The 15,726-nt window shown below is 44.4% G+C and overlaps 1 protein-coding gene across 4 annotated transcripts in view; it reads right to left on the bottom strand.

The window, feature by feature from the left end:
• rock2a (rho-associated, coiled-coil containing protein kinase 2a) overlaps positions 1-15,726 on the bottom strand; it is a 45,972-nt gene that overhangs the window by 19,483 nt on the left and 10,763 nt on the right. For all 4 annotated transcript variants that reach the window (XM_041847933.2, XM_041847934.2, XM_041847932.2 and 1 more), the window contains exons 2-10: positions 8,349-8,430; positions 8,179-8,279; positions 7,906-8,043; positions 6,935-7,195; positions 6,578-6,722; positions 6,209-6,347; positions 1,009-1,100; positions 674-833; positions 430-493 (exon numbers count right to left, since the gene is read on the bottom strand). In XM_041847933.2, coding sequence (XP_041703867.1) covers positions 430-493; positions 674-833; positions 1,009-1,100; positions 6,209-6,347; positions 6,578-6,722; positions 6,935-7,195; positions 7,906-8,043; positions 8,179-8,279; positions 8,349-8,430 — 1,182 coding nt within the window. The remainder of the gene's footprint in view (positions 1-429; positions 494-673; positions 834-1,008; positions 1,101-6,208; positions 6,348-6,577; positions 6,723-6,934; positions 7,196-7,905; positions 8,044-8,178; positions 8,280-8,348; positions 8,431-15,726) is intronic.

The following is a 15,726-nucleotide window of genomic DNA, read 5'->3' on the forward strand; positions in this document are numbered from 1 at the left end:
GCTCCTGCGACTGAAGGAAGTGAAGCAACCTACCAACGGAGACAGAAGTAGAAAAGTAATTTCTACACAAAACTAAAACCTTCCGGTCAGTACTCAACCTCTCGAGACCTACGCTCAGCAGCGATATCCTTCACGGTTCACTTGTGAGCGGTTAAGCAGGAAAACTGGCATCCAGTCGATCTGAGCACTAGTGAGTAATGTTAATGCTCTTCGTGATGAAGAGAAGCGAGAATAATCAGAGGGTGGGGGAGTGGCTCCTTTTAAGGAACGTGAGGGGCTCACCTCATTCACCACTCTACCTGTGTCTCCAACAGACGCTTTTGATTGGTTCTTCCGAGAGTAGGTGATCCTAGCGAATCCTTCACATGTGATATCAAAACAAATAATTGAAAGAGAACTAAAGGTATAGGACAGGCAGTAGGTACCCACCTCTCCTTTCAAGGCTGTTGAGTTCACGGTCACAACTGTAGAGTTATTCACACCGCTTAGTAACCTGGAGGAAACACATTGGTGTTTGATGAAGAACTAACAGCTCATACACATACACACATGAATACTTCTTAACATAATCAAAGCTTGTGTGAAACTTAGCCATCCACTACACAGGAGTTACTAAGTTAAAAATACTGTCCATGATGAGGAAGGATTGTAATAGTAAGACATGAAGCCTTACTGGTCCTCCTTGAAGTATGTGAAGCCGACGAAAGGAAGCTGGTTTCCCACAAAGGCCTTAGGAGTAGGGAAGGTCTCCACGTCACCCTTGTCATCTTCTATCTCATCAAAGTTGCTAGTGTCAATGTCACTGCTCAACTCTGGAACCACAGGAGCCGCCGCTAAACAGTATAATGAGAGGGGAGGTGGGAGGGAGAGAAATAAATAAATATTGATATTATTTATGTAATTTCTAGGTAACCATATGTAATATGTTTTCTATTGTACAGAATTATCAAATTTGTATGCTCAAATAAATAAATAAAATGTACTTGGCTGTACGGCAGAGACACCTACTGTTTCTGATGCTGTCGAAGTTCCACTGGTCATTCTTGAAAAAGGGGTGTCGTTTGATCTCCTCCACCCCATTGCGTCCCAGTCGCACCTCCCTAAACACCAAATAAAGGGCCATAGACTTACAGTGAGGGAAAAAAGTATTTGATCCCCTGCTGATTTTGTACGTTTGCCCACTGACAAAGAAATGTTCAGTCTATAATTTTAATGGTAGGTTTATTTGAACAGTGAGAGACAGAATAACAACAAAAAAATCCAGAAGAACGCATGTCAAAAATGTTATAAATTGATTTGCATTTTAATGAGGGATGTAAGTATTTGACCCCTCTGCAAAACATGACTTAGTACTTGGTGGCAAAACCCTTGTTGGCAATCAGAGGTCAGACGTTTCTTGTAGTTGGCCACCAGGTTTGCACACATCTCAGGAGGGATTTTGTCCCACTCCTCTTTGCAGATCTTCTCCAAGTCATTAAGGTTTCGAGGCTGACGTTTGGCAACTCGAACCTTCAGCTCCCTCCACAGATTTTCTATGGGATTAAGGTCTGGAGACTGGCTAGGCCACTCCAGGACCTTAATGTGCTTCTTCTTGAGCCACTCCTTTGTTGCCTTGGCCGTGTGTTTTGGGTCATTGTCATGCTGGAATACCCATCCACAACCCATTTTCAATGCCCTGGCTGAGGGAAGGAGGTTCTCACCCAAGATTTGACGGTACATGGCCCCGTCCATCGTCCCTTTGATGCAGTGAAGTTGTCCTGTCCCCTTAGCAGAAAAACACCCCCAAAGCATAATGTTTCCACCTCCATGTTTGACGGTGGGAATGGTGTTCTTGGGGTCATAGGCAGCATTCCTCCTCCTCCAAACACGGCAAGTTGAGTTGATGCCAAAGAGTTCGATTTTGGTCTCATCTGACCACAACACTTTCACCCAGTTCTCCTCTGAATCATTCAGATGTTCATTGGCAAACTTCAAACGGGCCTGTATATGTGCTTACTTGAGCAGGGGGACCTTGCGGGCGCTGCAGGATTTCAGTCCTTCACGGCGTAGTGTGTTACAAATTGTTTTCTAGGTTACTATGGTCCCAGCTGCCTTGAGATCATTGACAAGATCCTCCCGTGTAGTTCTGGGCTGATTCCTCACCGTTCTCATGATCATTGCAACTCCAAGAGGTGAGATCTTGCATGGAGCCCCAGGCCGAGGGAGATTGACAGTTCTTTTGTGTTTCTTCCATTTGCGAATAATCGCACCAACTGTTGTCACCTTCTCACCAAGCTGCTTGGCGATGGTCTTGTAGCCCATTCCAGCCTTATGTAGGTCTACAATCTTGTCCCTGACATCCTTGGAGAGCTCTTTGGTCTTGGCCATGGTGGAGAGTTTGGAATCTGATTGATTGATTGCTTCTGTGGACAGGTGTCTTTTATACAGGTAACACACTGAGATTAGGAGCACTCCCTTTAAGAGTGTGCTCCTAATCTCAGCTCGTTACCTGTATAAAAAACACCTGGGAGCCAGAAATCTTTCTGATTGAGAGGGGGTCAAATACTTATTTCCGTCATTAAAATGCAAATCAATTTATAACATTTTTTACATGCCTTTTTCTGGATTTTTTTGTTGTTATTCTGTCTCTCACTGTTCAAATAAACCTACCATTACAATTATAGACTGATCAAATAAAATAAAATAAAATTTTATTGGTCACATGCGCCGAATACAACAGGTGCAGACGTTACAGTGAAATGCTTACTTACAGCCCTTAACCAACAGTGCATTTATTTTAAACAAAAAAAGTAAGAATAAAACAACAACAAAAAAAAGTGTTGAGAAAAAAAGAGCAGAAGTAAAATAAAGTGACAGTAGGGAGGCTATATATACAGGGGAGTACCGTTGCAGAGTCAATGTGCGGGGGCACCGGCTAGTTGAGGTAGTTGAGGTAATATGTACATGTGGGTAGAGTTAAAGTGACTATGCATAAATACTTAACAGAGTAGCAGCAGCGTAAAAAGGATGGGGTGGGGGGGCAGTGCAAATAGTCCGGGTAGCCATGATTAGCTGTTCAGGAGTCTTATGGCTTGGGGGTAGAAGCTGTTGAGAAGTCTTTTGGACCTAGACTTGGCACTCCGGTACCGCTTGCCGTCGGTAGCAGAGAGAACAGTCTATGACTAGGGTGGCTGGAGTCTTTGACAATTTTGAGGGCCTTCCTCTGACACCGCCTGGTATAGAGGTCCTGGATGGCAGGAAGCTTTGCCCCAGTGATGTACTGGGCCGTACGCACTACCCTCTGTAGTGCCTTGCGGTCAGAGGCCAAGCAGTTGCCATACCAGGCGGTGATGCAACCAGTCAGGATGCTCTCGATGGTGCAGCTGTAGAATTTTTTTGAGGATCTGAGGACCCATGCCAAATCTTTTTAGTCTCCTGAGGGGGAATAGGCTTTGTCGTGCCCTCTTCACGACTGTCTTGGTGTGTTTGGACCATGATAGTTCGTTGGTGATGTGGACACCAAGGAACTTGAAGCTCTCAACCTGTTCCACTACAGCCCCGTCAATGAGAATGGGGGCGTGCTCAGTCCTCTTTTTTTTCCTGTAGTCCACAATCATCTCCTTTGTCTTGGTCACGTTGAGGGAGAGGTTGTTGTCCTGGCACCACACGGCCAGATCTCTGACCTCCTCCCTATAGGCTGTCTCATCGTTGTCGGTGATCAGGCCTACCACTGTTGTGTCGTCGGCAAACTTAATGATGGTGTTGGAGTCGTGCCTGGCCATGCAGTCATAGGTGAACAGAGAGTACAGGAGGGGACTGAGTACGCACCCCTGAGGGGCCCCCATGTTGAGGATCAGTGTGGCAGATGTGTTGTTACCTACCCTTACCACCTGGGGGCGGCCCGTCAGGAAGTCCAGGATCCAGTTGCAGAGGGAGGTGTTTAGTCCCAGGATCCTTAGCTTAGTGATGAGCTTAGAGGGCACTATGGTGTTGAATGCTGAGCTGTGGTCAATGAATAGCATTCTCACGTAGGTGTTCCTCTTGTCCAGGTGGGAAAGGGCAGTGTGGAGTGCGATAGAGATTGCATCATCTGTGGATCTGTTGGGGCGGTATGCAAATTGGAGTGGGTCTAGGGTTTCTGGGATTATGCTGTTGATGTGAGCCATGACCAGTCTTTCAAAGCACTTCATGGCTACAGACGTCAGTGCTACGGGTCGGTAGTCATTTAGGCAGGTTATCTTAGAGTTCTTGGGCACGGGGACTATGGTGGTCTGCTTGAAACATGTTGGTATTACAGACTCAGTCAGGGACATGTTGAAAATGTCAGTGAAGACACTTGCCAGTTGGTCAGCACATGCTCGGAGTACACGTCCTGGTAATCCGTCTGGCCCTGCGGCCTTGTGAATGTTGACCTGCTTAAAAGTCTTACTCACATCGGCTACGGAGAGCGTGATCACATAGTCATCCGGAACAGCTGGTGCTCTCATGCATGCTTCAGTGTTGCTTGCCTCGAGCGAGCATAGAAGTGGTTTAGCTCGTCTGGTAGGCTTGTGTCACTGGGCAGCTCGCGGCTGTGCTTCCCTTTGTAGTCTGTAATAGTTTTCGAGCCCTGCCACATCCGGACGAGCATCAGAGCCAGTGTAGTATGATTCAATCTTAGACCTGTATTGACTCTTTGCCTGTTTGATGGTTCGTCGGAGGTCATAGCGGGATTTCTTATAAGCGTCCGGGTTAGAGTCCCGTTCCTTGAAAGCGGCAGCTCTACCCTTTAGCTCAGTGCGGATGTTTCCTGTAATCCATGGCTTCTGGTTGGGGTATGTACGTACAGTCACTGTGGGGACGACATCATCGATGCACTTATTGATGAAGCCAGTGACTGATGTGGTGTACTCCTCAATGCTGTCTGAAGAATCCCGGAACATGTTCCAGTCTGTGCTAGCAAAACAGTCCTGTAGCTTAGCATCTGCGTCATCTGACCACTTTTTTTATTAACCGAATCACTGGTGCTTCCTGCTTCAGTTTTTGCTTATAAGCAGGAATCAGGAGGATAGAGTTATGGTCAGATTTGCCAAATGGAGGGCGAGGGAGAGCTTTGTATGCGTCTCTGTGTGTGGAGTAAAGGTGGTCTAGAGTTTTTTTCCCTCTGGTTGCACATTTAACATGCTGGTAGAAATTAGGTAGAACGGATTTAAGTTTCCCTGCATTAAAGTCCCCGGCCACTAGGAGCGCTGCATCTGGATGAGCGTTTTCCTGTTGATTAATGGCCTTGTACAACTCATTCAGTGCAATCTTAATGCCAGCATTGGTTTGTGGTGGTAAATAGACAGCTATGAAAAATATAGATGAAAACTCTCTTGGTAAATAGTGTGGTCTACAGCTTATCATAAGATACTCTACCTCAGGCGAGCAAAACCTCGAGACTTCCTTAGTATTTGATTTTGTGCACCAGCTGTTGTTTACAAATATACACAGACCGCCACCCCTTGTCTTACCAGAGTCAGACGTTCTGTCCTGCCGATGTAGCGTATAGCCTGCTAGCTGAATGTTATCATTGTTGTCGTTCAGCCACGACTCCGTGAAACATAAGATATTACAGTTTTTAATGTCCCGTTGGTAGGATAACCGTAATCTTAAATCGTCCATTTTATTCTCAAAAGCTTGAACGTTGGCTAATAGGATTGATGGAAGAGGCAGTTTACTCGCTCGCCGTCGGATCCTTACAAGGCACCGGATCTGCGTCCGCGATATCTCCGTCTCTTCCTCACGCGAATGACGGGGATCTGGGCCTTGTCGGGTGTCTGTATGATATCCTTCGCGGCCGCCTCGTTGAAGAAAAAATCTTCGTCCAATGCGAGGTGAGTAATCGCTGTCCTGATATCCAGAAGCTCTTTTTGGTTATAAGAGACGATGGCAGAAACATTATGTACAAAATAAATTACAAATAACGCGGAAAAACACACATAATAGTACAATTGGTTAGAGGGCTGTAAAACAGCAGCCATCTTCTCCGGCGCTGTTCAACATCAAATTTCCTTGTCAGTGGGCAAACGTACAAAATCAGCAGGGGATCAAATACTTTTTTCCCTCACTGTATGTTAGTGGTCAGGGAGAAAGCTGGGATAGTTCAGCCTGAATATAGTCTGGACAACTACAAAAATTACATTGCAAACTGTAACTTTAAGTTTAAATCTGTAACTGTGGTTAATTTTTTTTTTTAAATAATTGTTACCTGTCTGTCAGGAAGGCACAGATTAGGTTTTTGGCATCTTTGGAGATCTCTACGTCATCTGGAAAGTTGAGGGAATTCTTGTGGTCCATGATCTTGCTGTATGTTCCAACAAGGGAGTCGGCATAGAATGGTGTGTCACCTAATGGGAACATAGCACAGAAATAGTTACAATATGTTTACTTATAAGCAATTTGCTTACAAGTTCTCCAATATCTTTTTATAGGCAGACTTGATTATCTCAGTTCTAGATAAACCATCCAGTAAAAGGCTTTCCTTCAGTTAGTGTAAACTAAGATTCTGAGTCATTATTTTTGTGACAAACAAAGAGCGGGAACATGAACACCAAGGTGTTAGACAACACCAACTCACCGACTAGCATCTCGAAGATGAAGACACCTACAGACCACCAGTCACACTCCCGTCCGTAGTAACCATCTCCACCCTGCGACTTTAGAACCTCAGGAGAGATGTAGTCTGGAGTGCCAACCGCTGTGTCACAGTGCACCATCCCAGTCTGTAACCAGTCAATCCTTCAGTTAGATACACTTTCTCAAGCAAATCAAGTATGAATCCTCAAGTATATACAGTTCAGTTTTAATAAGCGCTTATCAGATAAGTGTTAACTTAAAGCACAGCGAGACACAAGATATTCCGCTGGAAGTATTGTGAGTAATGCTCTCTTTAGCACACTGCACAGCTGGAACAAGGGGAAAATGTTATCCTCACAGAGTCCATCTTCATGCAGGTTCCGAAGTCGGCCAGTTTGAGGTGTCCGTGGCGGTCCAGGAGCATGTTGTCAGGCTTGACGTCGCGGTGGATGAAGCCCAGGGAGTGGATGGCATCCAATGCCATGACCACCTCGGCCGTGTAGAACCTGGCCCACTTCTCAGGCACATCGTAAGTACTGGTGAGGTTCACCAGGTCCCCTCCAGGCATGTATTCCATCACCATGTACAGGTAGCGGTCGTCTTGGAAGGCACAGCACAACTAGACATAGACCAGAAAGCAAAGACAATACAAGTTACAGGGTTATCTTCCATCAAACTATTCTGGTTTGATATGGTTTGTGCAGATTGTTTTAAAATATGTTTTTGTCTTGTCTTGTTATGCAATATATTATACACTCAGTAGCCAGTTTATTAAGTACACCAACCCGTTCACGAAATTGGTTTGCTCCTACAGACAGTGAGTCACGTGGCATGCTATATAAAGCAGGCAGACAGGCAACAAGGTATTAAGTTACTGTTCGATTTAACGTGGGCAAAACGAGTGACCTATGCGACTTAGTGTGGTATAATCGTCGGTGTCAGGCGCGCCGGTTCCAGTATCTCATAAACGGCCGGCCTCCTGGGCTTTTTACGCACGACAGTGTCTAGGGTTTACAGAGAAAGGTGCGACAAACAAAAAACATCCAGACAGTGGCAGTCCTGTGGGCAAAAACAGCAAGTTCATGAGAAGTCGCAGAACAACAGTGGTGTGCAGAACGGCATCTCGGAACACACAACTCATCGGTCCTTGTCATGGATGGGCTATTGCAGCAGACGACCACACCGGGTTCCACTCCTATCAGCTAAAAACAAGAAGAAGCAGCTCCAGTGGGCACGCGATCACCAACACTGGACAACTAAGGAGTGGAAAAACATTTCCTGATCCGACGAATCCCGGTTGAGTGTATAGGTGTGTGTGTCATGTCTTACTTGTACGACCCAGGGACTGTTGGCGAAGGCCATAATATCCCTCTCCTCCCAGAAGAAGGCTGAGTCGGAGCGTTTGATCATCTCAAACTTGCTCAGCAGCTTCATGGCGTACACTTTCTGAGAGGCTTTGTGTCGAACCTGGGGAAAACAAAGGAATTAAAGAGACAGAAAGAGAGATGGAAAAAGAGACAGAGGGAGAGTCAAAACTAAGTGGTGTACTGAATACGCAGGTGCTTAACATCTCGATGAAATACAAAAGTAAATAAATCTCACCAGCTGAACCTCCCCAAAGGCCCCTCTGCCGATCACTTTCACCCTGTCAAAGTCTTCAGACTTCATCTGAAACTCCCGTATGTGCCCCATCACCTTCTCATCTGCGTGGAGAAGAGATGATTCAGCCATCCACACACACATTCACAATTACTATTATCAAACATACTTACATCTGTTTAAAAAGGTTTCTACGTTTTTGTTTTTCCGTAGGGCAGGGTAGTCTAGATCTAGAACGAAGGCATTGATAGAATCCTGAAATAGAGAAAGAAAACTCATTCATTGGAAAAGATAAACCAACATAAAACATGCAATCAAGCAAAGTGAATGTGGGAGTGTTACTTTTGGGGTGCAATTAGACTTTTTACCCAAAACAATGAGGACATTTAAGTGCCACAAAAATTGGGTATAACATATGTGTCCATTTCAATTCATTTAATTCAGGAATTGGGCATAGAATATGATCTAATAAAAAATGCCATAACTTTGAAGTGAAATCGATATAACTCATAACAAGCATAAAACGCAGAGCAAGTAGGGCAGTGGACTTGTCAGCTGTCATTCTCTGACACCAACAAGTTATATCGATTTGTGCCAAGAATAACATTACAACCATTATAACATTAATCTTCATATGTGCCAAGAATAACATTACAACCATTATAACATTCATCTTCATATGTGCCAAGAATAACATTACAACAGACCTTCCTATAACCTTTCAGATCCTATGTGTGTCTCTCCCCGCACCCCTTCTACATAAGTCAGCGTACACTGTACAGCTTGATGCCAGCTGTTTCATCATCTCCACTCCACTTCCCAATAAAGGACGTACCTCACACAGAACTACTATTTGAGGAGAAAAAGCACACAGACATGCTTTCTGACACAAACAGACACACGTTCACGCTCACACACACACACAGCTCATCTCCCCTTAGAGCTCAGCAATACAGGAAATGATCCACCCCGCCCAGCACTCAGAAGATAATTTCACTGTGTCATAAAGCCGGTCCCTCAGTGTGCAAGTCATTTCCTCTGTAGAGAGAGACAAATCTACGCAGCCCGCCTATCCCTACTCAATGGGCAGTGAGTAAAAGAGTTAAGCTAAACTTTATAAATAGTGGACTGTAGAAGTTGTGAACTATTTACCTGCCATTTATTTAGAAATATCACTGTAAAATGGCTGATTGGTCATTACCACACACTTCATTTTGGTTTCTTTGGGTTCACTGGAAAAAAAGCATGCGTAATGTACAATTACAAAAAGCACCTGCATTTGTGTTGATGCCTGTGAAGTAGCCTACAGGTACCAGGAAGACCTGTTACTTCACAGACGTCAACATAAGATTAGATTATTACCACATATTTTCCTATGAAATACCTTCCCATAAATACCTTTTGAAACAACACTGTAAGATAAAGTCTCATCCTTCCTGGGGAAAAAAGCAACCTACTTCCCAGAGCATCTTCTCAGGTACAGAGCAGAACCCTGACTGCTCACACAACATGTCAATCATGCATTACTGGACAGCCATTGGACAAGAGCCATCCATGCCCCTCCCCCATGGCAAAAACAACAATAAATACTTTGAGTCTGAATGTTCATTCCATGCGTGTTTGTGGGCAACACCCTGGGAGATTAAGAACCCTTCTTTCAGACTTCCCTGTATGCCTGTGTGTGTGTGTGTCAAGTGGGCCAGTGTGTGCCTGTCTGTGTGTGTGTGTGTGTCTGCCCATGTGTCCTACAGTTATTGGGGGCTGGGGGGATGGAAACTATACACACAGAGCTGCAGGGCATTAGAAAAAATGCCATGAAAATTACACACAGAGGAATAGGGTAGAAACAAAAATAGGACCCTAACGTAAACACCCAGCACTTCCCTAAATCTAAATCTAGGACCATCGTACACGCGAGTAACATACTGAATTCCTTCATTTCCACACATCTTTACAACTCCTAGAGATAGTGTCTTGGAAACTACAGAGCCATAGATAAGTCTATCTATCAATCATTTTATGAATAGGTATGAACTCATCAGACAGGGATGCTAAACCAGGGACACTGACCGACCCACTGCTGCTATCTTATCAGTTCTCCATTATCTGTCTGAACTATATCTGAAGTACAGTGAAAAAACGCTGCTCGCAAGTACACTGCAAACCTGCCAATGTACTGGTTGCATTGCAACGTCTTAGAAACATGATTCAGTGGGAGACGCAGTGAGGCCAAAGTTGATAACAGCCAACACAAGTCAATCTCTACTAAAATACAACACAATCAATTGTATCATCTAACAAAATGTAAGCACACCAGCTTGTAGAAGAATACAATATATTCATGTCAAGCTTGAAAATGGTGGAAGGAGAAGCTGAGAGAAATGGATGAAAATAAATACTACAAAAAACAATAGTTTGTTGGCAGCAGTTGCACACTAGCAAGCAATAGTCTGTCCAAGTTTTAATTTCATTAGGGGATAGTGGGGTAAGTTGAGCCATTTTTTACATTCAGCATCACTCCGTCAAGGGAAATAACTGTCACACCCTGATCTGTTTCACCTGTCTTTGTGATTGTCTCCACCCCCCTCCAGGTGTCGCCCATCTTCCCCATTATCCCCAGTGTATTTATACCTGTGTTCTCTGTTTGTTTTGTTTCGTCAAGCCTACCAGTGGTTTCCCCCCCTTGCTCAAGTTCCTGTTTTCTAGTTTTTACCATTCTGCCTGCCCTGAGCCTGCCGTTCTGTACCTTGTCACACCACCCTGGATTATTGACCTCTGCCTGCCGTTCTGTACCTTTTGGACTCTGATCTGGATTACTGACCTCTGCCTGCCCTTGACCTGTTGTTTGCCTGCCCCGTTTTGTTACTTCGACACTGTCTGCATCTGGGTCTTCTCCTGAAACGTGATAATATCCATACGCACAAAAAGCTTATTTCTCTAAAATGTTGTGCACAGATTTGTTTACATCCCTGTTAGTGAGCATTTCCCCTTTGCCAAGATAATCCATCCAACTGACAGGTGTGGCATATCAAGAAGCTGATTAAACGGCATGATCATTACACAGGTGCACCTTGTGCTGGGGACAATAAAAGGCCACTTTAAAATGTGCAGTTGTGTCACACAACACAATGCCACAGATGTCTCAAGTTGAGGGAGCGTGCATTGGCATGCTGACTGCAGGAATGTCCACCAGAGCTGTTGCCAGATAATTGAATGTTCAGTTCTCTACCACGTCGCTTTGGAGAATTTGGCAGTATGTCCAACCGGCCTCACAACCGCAGACCACGAGTAATCATGCCAGCCCAGGACTTCCACATCCGGCTTCTTCACCTGCGGGATTGTCTGAAACCAGCCACCTGGACAGCTGATAAAACGGTGGGTTTGCACAACTGAAGAAATTCGGCACAAACTGTCAGAAAGTCTCAGGGAAGCTAATCTGCGTGCTCATTGTCCTAACCGGGGTCTTGACCTGACTGCAGTTCGACGTCGTAACAGACTTCAGTGGGCAAATGCTCACCTTCGATGGCCACTGGCATGCTGGAGAAGTGTGCACTTCACAGATTAATCCCGGTTTCAACTGTACCGGGCAGATGGCGTCATGTGGGTGAGCGGTTTGCTGATGTTAACGTTGTGAACAGAGTGCCCCATGGTGGAGGTGGGTTTATGGTATGGGCAGACATAAGCTACGGACAATGGACACAATAGTGGTCCTCTGTAGCTCAGCTGGTAGAGCACAGCGCTTGTAACGCCAAGGTAGTGGGTTCGATCCCCGGGACCACCCATACACAAAAATGTATGCACGCATGACTAAGTCGCTTTGGATAAAAGCGTCTGCTAAATGGCATATTATTATTATTATTGTATTTCATCCGCCGCCATCACCTCATGTTTCAGAAATATGATATGATAATGCACGGCCCCATGTCGCAAGGATCTGTACACAATTCCTGGAAGCTGAAAATGTCCCAGTTCTTCCGTGGCCTGCATACTCACCAGACATGTCACCCATTGAGCATGTTTGGGATGCTCTGGATCGACGTGTAAAACAGCAGGTTCCAGTTCCCATCAATATCCAGCAACTTCGCACAGCCATTGAAAAGGAGTGGGACAACATTCCACAGGCCACAATCAACAGCCTGATCAACTCTATGCAAACGAGAAGTGTTTCGCTGCATGAGGCAAATTATGGTCACACCAGATACTGACTGGTTTTCTGATCCACACCCCTACCATTTTTTAAAGGTATCTGTGACCAACAGACGCATATCTGTATTCCCAGTCATGTGAAATCCATAGATTAGGGCATAATTTATTTATTTTAATTGACAGATTTCCTTCTATGAACTGTAACTCGCTAAAATCTTTTAAATTGTTGCATGTTGCTTTTATTTATTTTCAGTGTATTACCAGTTACCATTACCTTTTTAAAACCATGTCTATCTTTATTGCCCAAACAATTCAACAATCACAATCGCTTATTTCTCTTTTAATCATATTTTAACACAGGCTTAACACCTTACAAAAACTTTGTACTTAAAAATGTAAAAACTTCACATAGGCCAAGCCCTGTTGTTACCTCATATCCCAGCAATAATGCCTTGCATTAAGCCTGGGAAGAAAACACTTCAATTTGCTCAATTTGACATTGGCTCAACTTACCCAAAGGCAAACATTTTGACAATATTAGCCCACACACCTATAAGGATGCACTTCCATGCTAGGTTTAGGACCTCATATTGAAGCTTAGAGACCCCAACTGATGTGTATAACACAAATTCCTTTGACTTGGTGAAAATCAGTTTATTGGACCTAACTTACTTACCACTTTTTCCATGTGGTTTATTCCTTCACTAAATAATTGGTCAAATGATTAATTTTGTGTATGGTTTTCTAGAAACAAGATTGGCATAACTTACCCCACTCTCCCCTATCGGTATTTTCTTTGTGTGACTTCCCTGTCACAAGGAAAGGCAAAAAATCATTGAAGGGAAAAAAGTTTCATTTTCTGATTCAACTAGTTTATTATTATTTACATTTTAGTCATTTAGCAGACGCTCTTATCCAGAGCGACTTACAGGAGCAATTAGGGTTAAGTGCCTTGCTCAAGGGCACATCGACAGATCTTTCACCTAGTCGGCTCGGGGATTAGAACCAGCGACCTTTCGGTTACTGGCACAACGCTCTTAACCACTAAGCTACCTGCCGCCCCCGCATTATGAGTATTGCAGTTTATTATTATGATCTATTTCATATGAAACCTTTATTTATTCAGGCATATTAATTGAGAACAAATTCTCATTAGTTAAACCAATAGCAACAGACCTGACTCCAACAGCGAACCTCCTCTCCATTTCCCAAACCCTCCTCCCTATCTCCGATCCCATCTCCAGGCATGCGAAACAGAAAACAACAGCCTTTGGACTTTAAAAGGCTTGAGTAAAAAGCTAATGTTTTGATCAAATTCCAGACGTTTAAAAATAGTTGCTTGGAGAAGTGGAGCCAGAGCCCATGCGAAGTGAGGGGTATGCCAGGCAGAGCCCATAACTCCAAAATACTCGAACAGCCAGAGTCTCACAAATGGCAAGATCCCCATGTCGTACTGTGACCCATGGAGGGAAACAGACGAGCACCACGTCTGTGTTTTGTCTAACTGCTGATGGATGATGGATGTCTTGCCTGATATGTTGAACAGATGTGCTGGACGTCAGATAAATGGAACATGAGCAAAATGAACCCATAGATGTGTTTTGGACTTATTCATCAAGTATATTATGTATTTTTCCATAGGTGATTTAACTAAGGATAATAATGTACATAGCGTTGGTGTGATGATGGCTCACTGCTTTGTATGAAGGAGTGTGTATGTGTTTATGGGAGCGTGTGCATGCACAGCATTTCTGTGTCTATGTGGGAAGCTGTCTCTGCCCAGGAGGTGGTCATGAAGAGGTGATGCTTGAAGTCAGATGGATAGAACAGTAAACGAGTAGGCCGAACGCATCTCCAAAGTCCCTTCTCCTCCCATCGCTGACATGTTGTCATGCATAAAAATAGAGTTCCCCCCCACACACACACAGTAATACATGATATCACATTCACAGAATTCTCCCACACAGGTCTGTTAGCAGTGCTAAGTGAGGTGTTTCACCACCAAATGAAATCATGCTTGCTTTAGCTAGAGACCTAGGTGCTTCCGAACCAAACACTGTTGGCATTTTCCACTATGAGTAGCCAGCATTCATTCAGAATGAAGCACGGAGATCCACCTGTAAAGGACTAAGTCTACTGGGCCATTGCATTTCAAATCTGACAGATGGACTGAAGGACTGAAACTTTAGCTACACCGAACAAGGCAAAAACATTTATCCAAGTCTAACTTCTTCCAGTCGTAAGCTTAGCCCCTTGGCCTACGATTACAGCATACACTTCCTCTACATTTGCATGACCAGTGCAAACTAGCTAACATTCTTACAACATTCTGCATTCTGCCCAGGAGCTGGGACTTCCGCGGCTAACGGAGAGAATGGAGGAGGAGGAATAGGGGAGGAGAGGGAGAGGCTGTCTCAAGAGAGGAGGTGTGCAGGGTTGTTTTGCACAACTTGGCCCTGGCCACCATCACACCGCCATATATGGCAGTGTTTCTCCCCACTGGCACATCGCACCCAGTGCTGCTAGTGAGCAGAGCGGTCACATTTAGAGACAAATCGGACAGAAAATATGCCTCCTCCGAGTCAGAGCACAGTTGGAGCAGAGCAGAAGTTCCATGGAAGACTGAATTTCCCCCACGACTGGAGACAGAGAAACAGAGACAGAGACAGAGACAGAGACAGAGACAGAGAGAGAGAGAGAGAGACAGAGAGAGAGAGAGAGAGAGTCTGAGTGTGCAAAGAAACTGTAGGCAAAGAAGAAGAAGAAGGGAACAGGACAGAGAAAGGGGGAGAGGAGAGTCAAAAGAGAAATGAATGTGGAAACAAATGCAAGTGCAGAGATTAAACCTGGTCCTCAGATCATGAGAAGTGGATGAATATTTTACGCCACTTACAGGCAATTGCAGAAGTTTAACTTCATTTTAGCGATCTGCTGGGGTAAGAGCCTCCAACTTCTGTGCTTTGCAACGGCTTCACTGCGTTGTCGGCCCCAGGATAACACTCTACCATTAATCTTGGACAAAGTACACAAACGTCAACACATCAATTCAAACAATGTTTCTCCTATCCGCAGAAACATCCTTATTATCAGTCAGTAAAGTCATCCTCTTGTTAGCACTAACCATAACATGGCGCTACAGCAGAGAGAAGGGAGAATGGCAGTCTGCTACTAAACATTTACCCAATCAATTATCCAAATCTATTCTCAACACCCAAACAAAGCCCATTGATGATAATACTCCTCCAGATGGCACCGCCTATGCCAGCCAATGCTAAACTCAGACCATACAAAAGTACAGATCCAGAAATCAACGGTGCCATTCTCATGAGTGTGGTTCCATTCAAATTAACCCACAGATATAAATAATCAAAACAGGCAGGCAACTAATACTAACACAGAGTTAGT

This window comes from Coregonus clupeaformis, chromosome 25 (assembly GCF_020615455.1).
Source record: "Coregonus clupeaformis isolate EN_2021a chromosome 25, ASM2061545v1, whole genome shotgun sequence".
NCBI classification, from domain to species: Eukaryota; Metazoa; Chordata; class Actinopteri; order Salmoniformes; family Salmonidae; genus Coregonus; species Coregonus clupeaformis.